The sequence below is a fragment of the Saccopteryx bilineata genome, chromosome 1 (genome assembly GCF_036850765.1).
Source record: "Saccopteryx bilineata isolate mSacBil1 chromosome 1, mSacBil1_pri_phased_curated, whole genome shotgun sequence".
In the NCBI taxonomy this organism is placed as follows: Eukaryota; Metazoa; Chordata; class Mammalia; order Chiroptera; family Emballonuridae; genus Saccopteryx; species Saccopteryx bilineata.
The window spans coordinates 348,557,565-348,575,239 of record NC_089490.1 but is presented as its reverse complement, the minus strand read 5'-3'; the positions used below and the strand labels follow the sequence as shown (position 1 = coordinate 348,575,239).

Below are 17,675 nucleotides of genomic sequence, written 5' to 3'. Positions count from 1 at the left end.
CCGAGGCTCCATTGGAGCAAAAGATGGCCCGGGCGCTGGGGATGGCTCCTTGGCCTCTGCCCCAGGTGCTGGAATGGCTCTGGTCGCGACAGAGCAATGCCCCGGATGGGCAGAGCATCGCCCCCTGGTGGGCGTGCCGGGTGGATCCCGGTAGGGCGCATGCGAGAGTCTGTCTGACTGCCTCCCCGTTTTCAGCTTCAGAAAAATACAAAAAAAAAAAAAAAAAAAAAAAAAAAAAAGAATAAAGGAGACACAAAAACATTTCCCAACTAATAAAAACCAAGAGAATTCAGCAGTAGCAGCACCTGCACTAAAGGAAATACTGTACTGAAAGGGTGTTTCCAGGTAGAAAGGAAAGGTCTTATATGGAAGCTTGAATATATGCATCAATAGAAATAGATAACAATATTTATACAATGTAATACTCAATATGTGTATATGAGTATTCATGGAATCACTCTTTCTAATAGCCAAAATATTAATATCCAAACATCTCTCAGCATTTATACACGGAATACTATACTACAATAAAAGTTAATAAAATAGACCTACATTTCCACCCAAGATGGAGTAATAAAGACTAGATTTATCCTCCTGCCTGACATAATAACAACAAAAAGAGGGCAAAATGTATGAGATAAACATTTTCAAGGCCTTGGACATCAGGCATTGATATCCATCCATAGCGGCTTCCCGGACCCACCTCTAGACCCCACCCATCCCACCTCCAGGCCCCACCCACGCATCTCAAGAGACTGAACCTTGGGACACGAGCAGGGAGGACAGGAAGACCTTGGCACAGGCCCAGCACCCCCCAACACACACACCTCCCACCTGCTCTCCTGGTCTGTCTGCAAGACTCTCACCTCCTATCCCAATCCTCCACATCCAAACTTCAAGACCTTCTGAGCCCAGCCCTTTCCTGATGTCCCTTCACACTCAGCTTGCTCCTGCTTTGATCTCCCTCCACGTTGTTTGCACAGGACCAAGCCTTGCAGTGCCCTCTCCCAGTTGTTGCATGCCCAGAGGCGGGGCTCTGCGCACACACAATCACAAGGCTGGTGTTGCCTTCCCAGGGATACTTCTGCAGAGGGAGGCCATTCAGCAGACAGAAAGACTTGTGGTCAGGTGGAACTGATGGACCTCAGTCCTGTTCAATGAGAAGCCAACGGGGCTGGAGGCCCCTGAGAAACATTTCCCCATTTCCCTGAGGAGTCTGTATAGAGCACAACCTGAGTAGATTGTGTAGAGTCTGCGTGAAGAAGGTGTCGGCGCATGAGAGAATGTGCGAGTGTGTCTGTGTGAGAATGCTTCGTGTTTTCGTAAGACAAGGGCGTGTATAAGTGGAAAGGAATGAGTCCCACAACACACTCTACACACCCTTCTTGATCTCTGGGGAGGCGAGGACAGGAGTCGGGCACCACCTGGTGGCTAAGGACTGCACTACAAGCCCCCTACTCTTACTTCGCTCCCACCCCAAGATGTGCACCGAGCGGATCCCAGATCCTTCTCTGGGGCCCCAACCCACTTACCACCCCTACGCCCCATGACAGTCCTGCAGAGACGGAATCCCCTTCCTTTATCCGAAAGGAGGCCGTTAGATGGCAGTGATGCAGGAGGAGTACACACACTCCAGCTTTAGACGATAATTTAACCTCTCTGAACCTCAAACTATAGTACTTGGCTACAGACTGAGATGATAGCACCTACTCCACAAAATCATTATGAGGTTTTATGTAAAATGAAAGAATTAAGTTGGGAAGGCAGGGCAGCTACAAGAGGACTTGGGGCCAAGCCTTGAGTTCTCTGACCTGGTAAGGGTTGCCAACAGATTCTGTGCAGTGAGCTGGCACAGCCATGGTGCACACAGCCAAGTTCACACTGCCAAGCCGACGGTCGCGCCCCGCCTCCCGCCGCCCGTCCCGCCCCACTTCCCCTGGCAGTCCAGACAGCTGCCCCGCCCACCTTCCCCAGGGAGCTCCCTCCTGCCAGAGGCTTCGCGCAACACCTGGTTGCTGGGGACAGTGGCGCTAAGTAGCCACCCAGGATTGTCATGGGGCCACATTCCCCCACCTTCTGGGGCACTTCCCTGTCCTACCTCTGCCTCCACCCCCATGCAATTGGTCACCAAGTTCTGGCAATCCCACATGTCTTGAATTCCTCCTCCTACTGCCCCCAGGACACAGAGAACAGCCCCAGAATGATCCTTGCCCAAGTCCTACCCCCTGCCGTCCTTTCTCTGGATCTTTCTTCAATGCGTGTCTGAGGCACTCCACTACCGACAGCCTTCCTATGTTTGTCACCGCCCACAAAATAAAACCAAACTCCACAGCCTGCCATTCAAGGCCCTCCCTGACTTGGCCTTATATCCCCTCCCCCTCTCCGTTCTTTGTGTGCCCATCACTCCCCTTCTCTGAGACTCTCTGGGAGCAGTTTCTGCGACCCAAAGTGCCTATCTCCTTTTGCCCACAGGAAAACAACACCTGGTCATCTTCCAAATCTCACCGTGGTTCTTCTCAGGGCGCTGATCCTGCCTGGAACCCATGGCCAGGTCCCATAGGGTTGTCACGGCCTGAATCTGAGTTTGAATCTCCCCCCTACCAGGCTGCTAGACCCCCCAGATCAGGGACAAGGACAAAGTTAGCTCTAGGCCTCAGCCCAGAGTCCTGCATACAGGAGGAAATATTTGTGAGCTGTTCACTCAATTTGGTGGCAAGGAGGAATGTGTCACAGCATGGACCTGTGTTGGGCAAACAAGTGTGTAACAAGTGTGTTAGGCTTGTTCACATGTATTTTGACTGATTGGTGCATGAGCATGGGGCAGCGCCATGTGTTTTCCTCTGGCCTGTTTGACTTATGAGATGAGATGAGAGAGAGAGAGAGAGAGAGAGAGAGAGAGAGAAGTGGTTTTCCCTGCCTGCTTGCTTATCCGCCGTTGCGAGACTCTAATAAACAGAATGGCCCACCATTTTCTGGCTCCACAGTTCTGGCTCCACAGTTCCTTTACTGTCTGCCTGAATCCAGTGTGAACCTGCCTGGCATGGCCACTGACCTTACAGCCTGGAATGGGGTTAAATGGCCTTAAGAGAAGGTTGGGCTGAGGACAGACATCAGATGCAGGGGAGGGAGAGTAAGGCCCCATGATGTGTGCCCAGGTTATGCTTCCCCTTTGCCCAAAGGCTCATGGGAGAGGGACATGCACACACACTCAGGGCTGAGGGTCACTGACAGAGGACTACTTATGTCAGCCCACGGTAAACTGGTGTCAGCCAGGAACCATTAGAATAGCCGTCCTATCAGCCTTGGTCCAGGAACTGACCACTACCCCCACCTGGGGCCTGCTGGTCAGACTAGGTTCTGAACTATTAGAGGACAGAGATAGATCAGGGAAGCCCAAAGCAAGAGCTGGCAGGGGAGCAACCTGTAGCCCAAGCCTCCCTTTCCCAGGGAAGGCCAGAGGCCCTGACTCCGTTCAGCCCAGAGGGGCAGATTCCAAACCATAACAAGTTGTGGGACAGAAGTAGACAGGCTCTGTGGTCCCAAGGCAAGGGTGGCACCCCAGTGGGATTTTTGGTGGTTGCTGGTTGGCACTGTCTACTTCTCAGTGTAGGGTCAATGCTGGACACGGCCTTTCCTCTCCCCAGCCATATGGTGCCGTGATCAAGGATCCTGACCTGGGCAGTGAGATAAAGGGTAGTCAAATGGAAACTAAGGTTTTACTAAGAACAATGGAACTGAGTCACCAGATATGCATCAAGGAGGGACAATACAGAATAGTGCATACCCTTCTGCCTACCCCCGCTTACCTGCTGGCTTGCACGTAGACAAAAAATTTGCCCAAGTAACCACACAGGGTTTAGCCATTTACACCATGACCCCACCCTGCGGGGCATGGAACTTTCACTGACAGGCCGCCATCACTGCTGCCCGTTTGCAAGTAATAAAGGTTATGTCTGCTCCATCTGGTCTTCCTTATGATTTCTTTGGGATCCCACAAAAACACCAGATCTATTTCCTGGGTGTGGACCTCCTGCGTTACACCCAGTCTTTCCCTTCCTCCTTCCCCCAGGAAAGAACCAGTGGCCAGCCCTTAATACATCAACTTTACTGATGTGGAGAAGATGAACGGGGAGAAGAGATGGAAGGGGTATAGGCAAGTGGCGAGACAGGGTCTGGAGACTTTTCCAGTCAAAGCCTCCTCATACCCCCAATCTGGACTCTGCCCCTCTGTCTGTGCAAAGGCAAACACTCTCACAGTCTGATAGCAGGGGGGATGACTCTACAGAACAACCCTGGGTGCATCTGCTATGGAGTCAGACTCAGGGGTATCCCTTTGGCGGGACTTATGGGGATACAGACAGACATCCCTGTGGATAGAAGGGAGTTCACAGGTCCAGGTCCTAGCTGTATGGGCACTCATAACAAGAGTAGGCCAGCAGACAGAGGGGCTAGGAGAAGCATAAGACCACCTCCTCCAGGCAGCCTCTCTGATTGCTTCAGCTCCTCAGTGCTCCCTCTCTTGTCCACAATCTCTGCCAGCCAACAGGTCCTCTCACTGTCCCATGCCCAGACAACCTCGTCTTTCATCCATCCCTCATCCCTTGTATCAGACAAGAATTGCCCAGGAATACCTCAGTAGGTTTATGACTCCCTCAGAACAGGGGCTAGGCACCAAGAGAGGGGGCTCCTGAAGTCAGGGAGTTCTAATGGGCATGTGCTGCCCCCAATTCTATTTCCCCCACAAAGTCTGCAAACAGCCCAATGGGGGAAGATTGGTAGAAAGAAATAGATTTATTCTCATGTACAAAGCGGTCAGCCCACGGGACCATATACAACAGTTGCACAGAGTCCTAAAAAAAACACATCTCTCTAAAGGCAACTCCGAATAGGTAAGGCAGGTGGCCCCCCTCCCCCCACCCCACAACACACACAGAACAAAAGAGAAGGGAGAAGCTGCTGGGCTGACCCAAAAGGCCCGGCCCAATGGGGTCTCCCAAGCCCCAGGGCACGGGTGAATATGGCCTTGAAGGGGAGAGACACCCTGCTAGGGCTGAGGCCAGGTCCCTCTCTGGGGGCAGGAACAGGGGAGGGACTCGGGCAAAGGGGGTACACTCAAGGGGCCACTGCGGGACTCGGCCAGCTCTGTGCCCTAGGGTGTCAGGGGCATTCCATGGCCTCTCCTAGGACTCCAAAGAGCTATGGGGACTTTGATCTAAAAGGGGTCTCAAAGAACAGAACAGATTGTCTCACCCTCCTGTTTTACTCAGATTGGGGAAGGGACTTGCCCAGAGTCACACAGCCAGGAGGAAGCATTGCTGACTCAACAGGGGCCAGTCTCCCAGCCCAGGGATCCTTCCTGCCTATTGTTCCTGTTCTTTCATCCTGAGCCCCCTCTTCTCAGAGCACTAGGTGCCCCTCTGGCAGCTTCCTCACGGAGTCCCTGCTTCAACCATGCCCCAGGTCCCCATCCTCACCGTGAGTCCAGTGGCAGTCCTCAGAAGCACCTACGGCCCTGCGGCTGTTTCCAGTCCTCCCGCAGAGCAAAGACCCACCCTCTGCTCACTGAGACGCCCCACTTTCTCCTTGCACGAGTGAGGATCCTGGCCGGGGAAAGGAGCACAACCCCGGAGGGGCAGGACTGGTGCCCAGGAGACCACCCAGGCTGCCTCAGAGGAGCAGCAGCTTAGGGAGGACTTGCCAAGGTGTGGTCAGAGCTGCAGAGCAAGGCGTGCTACTCATGGGTCACTCTTGTGCTCTCAGGGACAAATGACAAAGTCTCGGTGAGGCTGGAAGTCTTGCTTCCATTATACAGACGAGAATGCTGAGGGCCAGAAGATCAGCACTGGCCCAGGTCACAAGGGAAGTTCTGGTCTGGAACACAGGACCCCTGGCTCTGGTCCCAAAGCATCTGACCAGGCCAGTGGAGGATTGTAGGAGGAGGCCTGGGTGGGGAGGGTCCTGGGAGTGGCTCACTCCGCGTCAAGGCTGCAACAGCCGTTGACAGGGCCCCCGGTGCCGTCCAGCTCAGGCACCTCGTACTCCTCGTCCAGGAAGTCCAGTGAGTTGTTGCTCGGGAGGCCGCGGATGGTGAACTTGTGGGACACCTTGGTCCAGTGCTCACGGTTAGAGGCCACGCGCTCATACAGCTCCGCTGCTTTGGGGAACAGGTCCTGTAGCAGCCTGGGGGTGCACAGGGCAGCATTAGAGATTAGAGGTCAGAAGTCAGATAGTGACGGGTAGAAAGATTAGGGCTATACCACAGGGAGAACATCTATGAGTGTAGGACTGGACATTCAAGGAGAACGTGATGATCTCTTTCTATGGGGAACCAAGGACAAAGTGAAGGGTCAACTTAGGGGCAGAGAAGCAGACAGCTGTGTCCAGAGGTGGGGGTAAGGGGGTAGAGGGGTTGGTCAATGGAGAAGAGTCAAGAAAGCCCAGCACCTGCGTCTGCCATGATGGCCAGGGCCGGCCTCACCCCCACCCTCTCCATGCAGAGCCCCCAGCAGCCCCGTGCGCTCCCTCACTTGTAGATGGCCAGGGCCGGCCTCACCCCTACCCTCTCCATGCAGAGCCCCCAGCAGCCCTGTGCGCTCCCTCACTTATAGATGGCCAGGGCCGGCCTCGCCCCCACCCTCTCCGTGCAGAGCCCCCAGCAGCCCCATGCGCTCCCTCACTTGTAGATGGCCAGGGCCGGCCTCACCCCCACCCTCTCCATGCAGAGCCCCCAGCAGCCCCGTGCGCTCCTCACTTGTAGATGGCCAGGGCCGGCCTCGCCCCCACCCTCTCCGTGCAGCCCCCAGCAGCCCCGTGCGCTCCTCACTTGTAGATGGCCAGGGCCGGCCTCGCCCCCACCCTCTCCGTGCAGCCCCCAGCAACCCCGTGCACTCCTCACTTGTAGATGGCCAGGGCCGGCCTCGCCCCCACCCTCTCTGTGCAGAGCCCCCAGCAACCCCATGCACTCCTCACTTGTAGATGGCCAGGGCCGGCCTCGCCCCCACCCTCTCTGTGCAGAGCCCCCAGCAACCCCGTGCGCTCCTCACTTGTAGATGGCCAGGGCCGGCCTCGCCCCCACCCTCTCTGTGCAGAGCCCCCAGCAACCCCGTGCACTCCTCACTTGTAGATGGCCAGGGCCGGCCTCACCCCCACCCTCTCCGTGCAGCCCCAGCAGCCCCGTGCGCTCCTCACTTGTAGATGGCCAGGGCCGGCCTCGCCCCCACCCTCTCCGTGCAGCCCCCAGCAGCCCCGTGCGCTCCTCACTTGTAGATGGCCAGGGCCGGCCTCGCCCCCACCCTCTCCGTGCAGCCCCAGCAGCCCCGTGCGCTCCTCACTTGTAGATGGCCAGGGCCGGCCTCGCCCCCACCTTCTCCGTGCAGCCCCCAGCAGCCCCGTGCGCTCCTCACTTGTAGATGGCCAGGGCCGGCCTCGCCCCCACCCTCTCCGTGCAGCCCCAGCAGCCCCGTGCGCTCCTCACTTGTAGATGGGCATTGCGATGTGCTCCATGAAGCTGATCTGCAGCTCGGGGATGTAGGCCTTCTCGCGGTCCATCATCTCCATTGGCCTGTTGCCCATGGCCTTCTCCTGTGGGCATCGACTCGTCAGGCTTCCCCTCCTCCTCCTCCATTAGGCACCAGGACAGGGCTAACTCAGCCCTTCCCAGCCCCAGGCCAGGAACCCACCCCCAACCTGGACACCTTGAGGTCATTCCCCACGTACCAAGTCTCCCTGGGAGAAGAACTCTTTGTAGATCAGCTCCTGAAAGGAAACACTCTCATCACGTCCTGTGAGTGGGACGCACCCACCCTCGCTCCTCTATAGCCCCGTCCCAAGGGGGCAAACTGAGGCACCCCTCACCTCTACCTCAGGGCCTGTCCTCAGCACCCCCAACCGGCCAGGAGGATAGCCGGGATGGGGAGGAATGGCTGGGTTCTGGCCCACCTGCTACTAGCCACTGACTTTTTGTGTGACCCCAGGGAAGTACAGGCCCCTCTCCCCTCTCCAAATTTCCCCGTCTGTCACCCCGAGGTGGTCTAGGTTTCTGTCTCCCCAAAATATAGTCTGGCTGAGCTCAGCATAGAAAGGGGGTTCAGGCTGCAGAAGCCAGATAGAGCCAGGCAGGGTTTGCAGCCTGCACCTTCCCAGAAAGGGGCAGCCCTTACTGCAATCTTCTTTGTGGTCTTCCAGCCCTTGGTCTGGTCAGAGAGGTCACAAGAGGTCATAAGGAGGCAGAGAAGGAGGCTGTGGTGCTGCTTATTGGTTCGATCATAGCCCACTGTTGGGGAGAGGATGGTTGTCAGGGAGCAAGGCCCAGCTTCCTGGCGCCCTCTGAGGAAAAAATCCCCAGGGCCCACCCCAAAGTGGTCCAGGGATTTCGTGCCCTGGATGGGAGCCAAGGGGCCGGGGCTGGGTCTGCCTGGTGGGTGGATGCTGGAAGGGGTGGGTCGATGCTAGAAGGGGTGGGTCTAAACTCCTGGGGACACTCTCTAGCAAATCCTCCTCTTGGAGGTCCCTCCCCAACCCCAAGTCCTGGAACTAAAAGTAGGCACCTTCAGCCATCTTCTGGAGGTCCTTGAAGATGCGCAGGTGGTGGGCCAGGTCTGTGGCCAAGATGATGTCCCGCATCAGGTCCAGCATGCGCTGATAGTCCTGGGTGGAGGCAGGGAGATGTCACGGACTCCTGCTAGACACCTCCATCCACCCCCTGGCCCTGAGGAGCCTCCACCCACCGTCCCCTTCTCCTGTTTTGAGCAAGCTCCTGGGTTGCACCTTCTCACCCCCACCCTGGCCCCATCACCTTCCGGGAGAAGTGGTCGAAGATGTTGCAACCATGGGTGTTGAGGATGGCGATGGCTTGAGCGAAGTGGTGCCTCTGGAGGGGGGGGAGAGGAGTGATGGGGTCCAGATGGACCAGGAGGCTCCCTCATCACTGACCCCAAGAAAGGGAGTAGGTCTGGCCTAGCCCTGGCCCCCAAGGTGACAGAGCAGGGATTCAGGGTCCTAGCTCCTTTTCTGGGTTCTGTTTCCATCCTTGGTGTGACCCAGGCAAGGCCCTAGATTATTCTGAGCCTCACACTTCCCAGCTGTCACATGGAGGGACACAACAAAGTGGGCTCAGAGGGCCTCTCAAGCTGGAACCGTTCTGAAATGATCCCTAGGAGTGCTAGACACTAATTCATGCAGCCAACATTTGTTTGCTGACAAAGAAAGGCAGTGATGAGGCAAGGGCAAGCGAGGCCTCTGCCTCCCGAACCTGAAGGGCTGTCAGTCGGCTCAACCCAGGGCGCAGAGGGCAGGAGCAGGGCTGCTGCCAGGAGGGAGCGAGCCCCTCGTCTCTGGGGGTGTGCAAGCAGGGGCAGTCTCCGGAGGGTGTTGTGGGGGTGGGCAGCACGGGGTGAGATAACCTTGGAAGTTTGGCTCCAATTCTGTGCCAAGCCCTGTGCCAAATGTAGGGAACTCAGAGATGTCCCAGATTTTGTTTCTGCCTCAAGGAGCCACTATCTGGGGGTGAGTGGACCCAAACCAAATAGTCTAAGGCAGCGGTCCCCAACCCCCGGGCCATGGACTGGTACCGGTCCGTGGGCCATTTGGTACCGGTCCACAGAGAAAGAATAAATAACTTACATTATTTCCATTTTATTTATATTTAAGTCTGAATGATGTTTTATTATTTTTTTTAAGTGACCAGATTCCCTCTGTTATATCCGTCTAAGACTCACTCTTGACGCTTGTCTCGGTCACGTGATACATTTATCCGTCCCACCCTAAAGGCCAGTCCGTGAAAATATTTTCTGACATTAAACCAGTCTGTGGCCCAAAAAAGGTTGGGGACCACTGGTCTAAGGCAAAGCTGAGTATGATGAGAGTGGAGCCCCTCCCAGGCTTGGCAGAGAGGGTTTACATGGGTATTGTTCCCAGACATGCAAAGAGAATCGTGCTAAATACAAATCTTCTCTTTGAAAACCTGAGCTTCAGCCGAAACTGCAGCCGGACTTGCACCCCCATCCACACCTGCACCCCTCCAAGTCCATCCAGGAAAAGGGGACAGACATGCCCTGGGAGTGGCTACAGCTCTCACAGCCTGTCTGAAAAGCAGGCAGGGTATGGGCACAGGAGGAGCTGGGTCACAGTCTAACTTTGCACATCACCAGCCTTAGAGGATGAGAAGGAGGACAGGGTATGCGGCAGGGGTTGGGGGAAATGATGGTACCTCCATGACAGAGCCCTCAGAGCTGTAGAGTGCAGCCAGCACAGATTTCTGGAAAAGCCGGGAAAACTCCATCACTCCTCACATCCAGATCCCAGCACCTGCCACTTGAAGCTCAGCACTGCCCTGCTCCTCCCGCCCCTCCCCCCTTCCCCACCCAGAGCCCAGCACAAAGCCTGGGAGAGTCTCAGGCTCCTGGACGCACCAGCTCCCATCTCTCCTCAGGCTGGAGAAGTGACGTTCCCAGATACCCCAGGGGGGTTCCCACTGTGAGGAGGGCGGGATCTCACCGAGGCCACCTGGAAGGAGTTGTTTGTGCCTCTGTGGTCTAGGTCATGACACATGCAGGAAACAAACAAGGCAAAGATCTCGATGTCCCTGGTTGAAAAACAGAGAGGAGAGAAGTCCAGCCACCATTCCCTCCCACCCCCAGAGCAGGGACAGCTGGGTGAGATGTCCAGGAGCCATCAGGACAAGAGCTCAGGATAGTTGGTTCTTCTTCCTGGAAAGAAGCCCTGCTTTGGAGTTTGGTGGGCCCACCACTCCCTGGGACTGGGACTATGAGTAAGTCTGGCCCAGAAAATGGGGCTCCGCAACCTTCCTCATTGGGCTGTTAACAGGGTCCCCTTAGGTGGTGCATGTAAAATGCCTGACACCTAGAAGGTGTTTCCCTGCCCCAAGGAAAGGGACCCCAGTGGCTGCCAGATGTGGGGGAGGAAGTGTAGCCACTCACTCGAGGTAGTTGGTGAGCTCCAGGTTCTTGTAGAGCAGGTAGCAGAAGTGAGAGACAGAGAAGGCGTGCATCCAGTTGTGGTAGGGAGGATCCCGATAGCCCTTTTTCACCATCAAACAGAACCTGGGGGAGGGGACAGGGCACAGATGGGCCTCAGGCTCTCTTCCTCCAGGTAGCCCTTCAGGTTCTGCCCTTCCCCATTTCTTTCTTTTCCTCATGGTCTTGGTGTCTAGGAATTGCCTCTCACTCATGGACCCTCCCCGCTCCCACAAGACTAAGTCTTCCTTAGTTGTCCCAGAGAGACTCCTCCCCAGTAGGCTGGGGACAACAGATGTGAGAGTCTAGGACAGAGGGAGGCAGAGATGGGGCTGCCTGCATGCGGAGGAGAGGGCTGGGGGCACACACCGGGCCAGTGTCGGGCGGTCAATTTTGTAGTTGTTGATGAAATTCATGTCCTGCAGCATGCTCAGGATGGCCTGCAGAGAGCAGAAGGCAGGGGTCGGGGGACTGTCAGTTTCAAGACAGGGTCCCTGCTTTGGCCCTTCTTGAAGCCTACAAAATTTTGGAAGTCTTAGATCTTTAGATCTGTACTAGAGAACCATAAAATGGCAGCACCAAGCATTCTCAGAGCCAAGAACTTTTAGAACTATGGGGCCTAAGAACTCTTGGAACCAAGCTCATATAAAATCTTAGAAACACGGGAAGTGAGGTGCCAACGCTGAGGCCACATGCCGGAGCAATCCTTGGCAGTCACCCAGCTGGCCCCTAGCCCCTAGGCAGGCCCCACGGCCCATGCTGGCAGACCACATGCCCACGCCATCTCTAAGGGAGACACTATAGCCTTCCTTGATGTCTCTGCCTTGCCAGGAAGTTCCTGGGCACATTTAACTGAAATCTCAGCTTATACACCCTCTGTTGCCATGGGAAGGGGTGGAGAAGGGGCAGGAGGACAGCTCACCATGGAAGTGTCATCTTCAGGAAGAGAGCGAGGAGTGTAGGTAAAACTGGCGAAGTTAGAGTCAATGTAAGCCACGGGCTGGATCCCATCACGGAGAAGTTTGGTGTATTCATCATCAGAGACCTTCGGGGACCAGTTAGGGCATTAGAAGAGGCCCTCCACCTATTCAGTGTGCTCTTCCTCAAATACTAGGTGGGGTGACCCTTCATCCAGAGTGTACCCAGTTACTGGAAAGAAGATTACCACACTCCCCTCACAGCCCTGCAGCCCACCTACTGTGCCTCCTCCTCTGTGACCACCCTCATCTGTAATAGCCTGTCCTTGGCAAAGACAGAGGACACCCTTTTGTGACACCCCAAACCAGGGTAGCCTTCCATAGACACTAACTTAAAGAGCCCTTATTTGGGGAAGAAGACCCTCTCAGAGTCTAGCCTCAATCCTTCATACTATAGCTCTGACTCCACCTACAAAGTCTGAGACCCTTTGGTTTAGGCATAGGTGAGAGGAAATGTTTAAATCAACAATGACCACCACATACTCTGAACTAAAGCCTGGGACAGATTTGCTGACACAGGACCTGGGAATGAGATGGAATATCGTAAGTAGGACTGACCAGGACCTCAGGACCACGGTACCTAGGGGAGCTGCAGCAGAGGCCCTGAGTGAGTTCCTCAGCCTTCAGTCATTCCCAAGATGGAAATTATCCCTGGACACAGGGAAACCTAGCCAAACCAGGTTCCTCCCTGGACGGGTCCTGCTGCTAGCCTCGGGCTGAGCCAGAACGTGCCTGGAGCTGGAGTCCGGGCATTGCACTGGGTCTCTCTCCTGATCTTTAAGAGAGGGTGACCTGAAAGCCCAGCCTGGCCCTAGGCCCATGAGGACTTGGGGAGGCAGGGGACCTTGGGGCCCTGGGAAGGAGGACAGAAGCTCTGTGCAAGCCTCACCTTCATGTGGTACATCATCATCTCATTGGCAAGGTGGCTGCGATACTGCGCCTCATTCACTTTCTTGTAAAGGAGGGACTGGGGTCGGGGGAGAAAGGAAAAGAATGGAGCTCAAGCAAGGTGGTTGTGAAATCTCAGAATACCCAGGACTGGACAAAGAGGTCAAATAGAACTTCCTGCGCTGGCCCCAGTCTGAGCCTTCGAGCTCCAGTTCAGAGTATGGAGCCCCCTCCAACCTTCATCTAGACCTCCCCTCACTCCTCCTCCTAGGATTTCTTAGCATTTGATCTGGCACTTTGCATCCCCTTCTGAGTCTGTCCCAGTCTTCAGCGACGGAGCCCAAGGCCCACAGCAGAGAAAGAGAAGCAAGGAGGGGGGCAGTTTCAGGGACAAGTGGGTTGGAGTCCCACAGCACAGCTGCCTGTTGTAAACAATGAGACCCAATATTTCCCAAAAAGAAGTTGATCGGGGACTTGGCTTGAGGTTGTTTCCAGAGGAGGATGGGGTAGGCGAGAGAATAATGAGAACTGGGGTTTCCCATGGTCTTTGGAGGCTAAGGGGATAGGACAGAAAGTAGTAACTTTTCAGATGGGAAACTGAGGCCAGAAGTGACCAGCGGTACAGAAGGTTGCACAGCAACTGAGCAGCGGGGCTCTGAGTCCTAGGTGGGACAGAGCAAGGACAGCCGATGTGGGGAGGAGCACAGGGGGTCCTGCACTGGCCTCGCTCTATCCCCACTCACATGGGCAATGCTGATGCCGCAGTAGATGGAGAAGGCCGTGGCCAGGTCTTCATCAAACTTGCTGAACCATGGTCCGTTGATCTTGTTTACCAGCTCCGCCACACCGATGACCTCTGGGGGCAGAAAAGGAGCTAGGACCGGCGGGTGGGTGTGTCCCGCAGAGATATGCCTTCCCAGGGACATCCCCAGCCTGGGAAGCCTATGCCTTCTGCTAGGGGACGCCAGAGCAGGGGGAAAGGGTTGGGGACATCTGCTCGGTTCTGCCCCATCCTGCTCAGGCCCCATCCCTGTGTGGCTGTGTTCCGCCCCTCCGCCAGGAGCCCGCACCCTGGTTCTCATTCTTGATGGGGAAGCAGAGGATGTTACGCGTGCGGAACCCGGTGCTGTCGTCCACGCCGCGGTAGAAAAGCGGGTGTGCGTAGGCATCCGGGATGTTCAGGATCTGACCCGTAGTCGCCACATGGCCGGCTATCCCCTGGTTGGCCGGGATGCGGATCTCATAGCTCTGCCGGGGCAGGCATGGGTTGGGAAGGAAAAGTTAGTGGCTGACCACAGAGCGGGCCATCGACCTGCCTGGCCTGCTCCCAGCCCCATTGCAGACACCCAAGGCCCAGGACCACCGCAGTACTCTCTCTGGGCAGCCCTGCCTCACCTCGTCCTCCACCACGCCCCCATCGAACACCTTGGCCACCAGCTCATTCTGGTCCAGCAGGAACACGGAGCAGCTGTGGGGAGACGGCCTTGGTTTGCAAGGCTCTGACACCCCTCTGGGGCCACCCCCACTTCCCACAACTTGAGGCAAAGCCGGGCTTTCCGAGGCCCAGAAGGAGTGATCCGCAGTGAAAGACTCCTTAGGGATGATCCAGGTGAAAGACTCTAGATATTAGACCAGTCCAATAATTTTTTTTTTAGCTCTTACTTTGTGCCACACATCATATTAGGCAAAATGAGCCCCACTCATGCTCTCATTGGATGTTACAGTCTAGTGATGGTGACAGGCATGAAGTAAAGGGTCGTACAAAATGTGATGGGGTCCCACAAGAAGACAGTGGAGGAAAAAAGAAGGGAAGAAAGGCGGGGATGAGGACTGAGGCCACGGCCTCTCTCTCCCCTACCAGGGTAAATCCACTCACATCTCAGCATTACTGAGGTTTCTGGCCTCCGTGATGATCTCCTGGAGCAGGACCGAGACGTCGTCTGTGAGGAGAAGTGTGGGGGACAGTGGTGAGACTGGGCTGATGCCAAGGCCAAGCCTTCCCACCACTCCTCCCCAAATCCAGCCCTACTCGCACCCACAGCCAGGCATGGAGGACAGTGCACTTACCCAGGTGAGTGAAGAGGTTCTTTGCCACTTGGAGGAGAGCCTGAAATGGAGAAAATAATCATAGCGGTTCAGGTTACAGGTGACCCTCTCCAACACCCTGCCTCCAACATCCCCAGGGGCTTCTCGTTCCTCTCCTAGGATTCTCCACACATGCTGAAGACCGGCAGAGTCTAATTATGTCATTTGACTATTAAGTGAAGGAGTGGGAGGAATCGCCCCAGTGAAAGTGTATAGAAATCTTGGGTCTCAGATGTGCATTCAACTAGGGCTCCTGCCACCCAGATGTTGCTGTAATACTCAGGTTGAACACTAGAGGGTGGTCACATACAGTGCCTGTGGCCAGTGGACATCCTGAAGAACTAGTGACCTCCCTGTTTAATAAGACACCTCCAGGGCACTAGGTATTCCCTCTGCCATGGTCCAAATAGACATGGGTTTTTCCCTTGTGGATGAATCTCTGGGACTGAGAGCTGAGCGGCTTTGTTTCTGAGGGAAGCACAAGGTAGGTCACTCACCTGGCACTCACACTTGAGCTTCTGCTCCTTCTGGAAGGCCAGGGTGCTGGTGAGCACCGTGCTGGTGTAGTGAAAGCAGTGCTGGATCACGAGCCTGTCCTGGTCCGTGAACCTGGGGAGACGTGAGGTCATCAGAGAGGGGCTGACGTCAGACCTCTCTCCCCATTTCTCCTCACTTCCATTCCTCCAGGAAGCCAGCTAACCATCACTGTCCTCTATGGGGACTACTCACTGCACAGGTGGCTGCGGGCAGCTCGTCCTCAGACTGGAGGCTCCCTGAGGGAGGACTACAAGTCTCCTCAGACCAAAATATTTTTCTCCTTAGGCTACTGTTTCTTGGAGCCCAGCCATGTCTCCCTCCTCTGACTTCAAATTTACCCAGACTGAGGCTGGGTCTCCTCCCTCGGACTGGAGACTTGCCCAGGCCAGAGCTGGATGTTCTGCTGCTCCTCCCCAGAGTCCCCTCCGAGCTCAGGGATTGGGGGTGGCATTGCCCTTGTCTTGTTCAGCTCCTGTCACTGTCCTATTCTCCTCGGACTCTCTCCTCATCTTTGGGCATCTCTCAGCTCCAGCCATATTAAAATCCTCATCATTCTGAGAAAACCTCTGGCTCCTTCACTCCTTCATGCTTTTTCCCACACTATTTGCTCTGCCTAGGGTACCTTTCCCACCCTCCTTCCTCTATGCCCTGAACATAAACTTTAAGTCTTGGAGGGAGGGACCATAACTGTATCACCCATGCCGATGTGGAGCGTGGTACAGGGGAGATATTTGGGAAGTGTTTGCTAAATGTCTTCACTGTATTCCACCTCTGTCCTTGCTACCAGCCCCCACCACACTCCCAGCTGAAGGGATTCCAGAGTCCCTGTTCTCTGAGTTCTGGGCAGCTTCCCTGAAGTCAGTGCTTTGAGCTGAACCCCACTTTTGTTCGTGCAATCACTCAGCACTCCCTGATATATGTGGAACTCAGAGATGGCCCTGCCCCTGCCCAGGCTGTCACCAAGGCCCCATCTCATTTACCTTCTGATACCACCTCTCCTCTGGGTCTAGGGTCACCTCAGAACCCAGTTCCACAACCAGCAGCCAGAGGTCATAGCCTCTACTGGACCCCATTCACTCTGTACTCCACTCCCAAAGGCCTTTCCAAGGCCATCTGGTCAGCACACAGCTAGACAAAGTAGATGCTCAACGTGTGTTTATTGAATGACACATATTTCCCCCACTGGGATGCCCACTCATACCAAATGACACAGATCCCACATCCTCCTACTGTCTTCGTTTCCCCAGGCCCACCCAACTGCCTACAGAGTTCCATGTTGGGAGGTCCTGCTACACAGACCTATGAGTTCCAGATCTCTTCCTACTCCTGCAGACCCCATGCCTGGGGTTCTGACACCTCTCTAGTCCTAACATGCTCAGTCTCCACTTTCTGCAGGAGCCCTAGGCCCTCAAACCCAGCCTATTTGCTTGAGCTCCAGGGGCCAAGCATCTTGTCAGCATCTCTCTGCATCCTGGAGTCAAGACTCAACCCTTCACCTGCCTGCTCCTCCCTACCTGCATGACTCAGCCCAAGCTGCTAGACCAGCTGGACCAAGTGTGGTAGCATCCACATCCCGAACCTACTCCCAGGACAGACCTAGGCAATCAACCACAGTACTAAGATCCAGTCTCAGCACAATGCTTCAGGCAGCTATTGCCAATTAGTAAGTTGGTATAGAACATGAGATCTATTTTTTCTTTTATTTATTAATTTAGAGAGAGAGGAAGGGAGAGGGAGAGAGAGAGAGACAGACAGAAACATCTATCTGTTTCTGCATGTGCCCTGACTGGGGATCAAACTGGCAACCTTTGCATATTGGAAAGGCACTCTAACCAACTGAGCTATCTGGCCAGGGCAACGTGAAATCTATTTATAGTACCATTCCTAGACCCCAAATCTGATCTCGGTTCTTGAGACAGTCTTCCTAACTAAGCCTGTTTCCCTGACTCTGTGTCCTTCCCACTACTCCATTTTATACGATCCTTACAGTTGCCCTGTCAGTACCTATAAAGACCCTCAACTTAGCCCAGCCCCAAAACCTGCATTCCCTTTAGCCATTGTTCACCGTGCCAGTGATATCTGCAGGTCCCCAAGAGTTCACCATCCCAGAAGCTCACCATTCCTTCATTAGGGAGTTCTCAGCAGAAATGCCAAAACGAGGGATGGCCAATAGGGGGAAGACCAATACCCTAATAGTAAATAATCCCAACTACAG

General features: G+C 55.1%; 1 protein-coding gene across 3 annotated transcripts in view; it reads right to left on the bottom strand.

Annotated features, from left to right (window-relative positions):
- Positions 1-4,772: 4,772 nt before the first annotated feature.
- The window catches only part of PDE2A (phosphodiesterase 2A), a 96,215-nt gene continuing 83,312 nt past the window's right edge, over positions 4,773-17,675 (bottom strand). For all 3 annotated transcript variants that reach the window (XM_066250597.1, XM_066250600.1, XM_066250599.1), the window contains 18 exons: positions 15,421-15,532; positions 14,906-14,945; positions 14,715-14,778; positions 14,234-14,306; positions 13,909-14,086; positions 13,582-13,694; positions 12,840-12,917; positions 11,896-12,018; positions 11,343-11,413; positions 10,938-11,060; positions 10,495-10,582; positions 10,208-10,255; positions 8,795-8,869; positions 8,547-8,646; positions 8,160-8,272; positions 7,717-7,755; positions 7,475-7,581; positions 4,773-6,180 (listed from right to left, as the gene is read on the bottom strand). In XM_066250597.1, the coding sequence (XP_066106694.1) occupies positions 5,970-6,180; positions 7,475-7,581; positions 7,717-7,755; positions 8,160-8,272; positions 8,547-8,646; positions 8,795-8,869; positions 10,208-10,255; positions 10,495-10,582; positions 10,938-11,060; positions 11,343-11,413; positions 11,896-12,018; positions 12,840-12,917; positions 13,582-13,694; positions 13,909-14,086; positions 14,234-14,306; positions 14,715-14,778; positions 14,906-14,945; positions 15,421-15,532 (1,756 nt within the window). In that variant the 3' untranslated portion in view covers positions 4,773-5,969. The remainder of the gene's footprint in view (positions 6,181-7,474; positions 7,582-7,716; positions 7,756-8,159; positions 8,273-8,546; positions 8,647-8,794; positions 8,870-10,207; positions 10,256-10,494; positions 10,583-10,937; positions 11,061-11,342; positions 11,414-11,895; positions 12,019-12,839; positions 12,918-13,581; positions 13,695-13,908; positions 14,087-14,233; positions 14,307-14,714; positions 14,779-14,905; positions 14,946-15,420; positions 15,533-17,675) is intronic.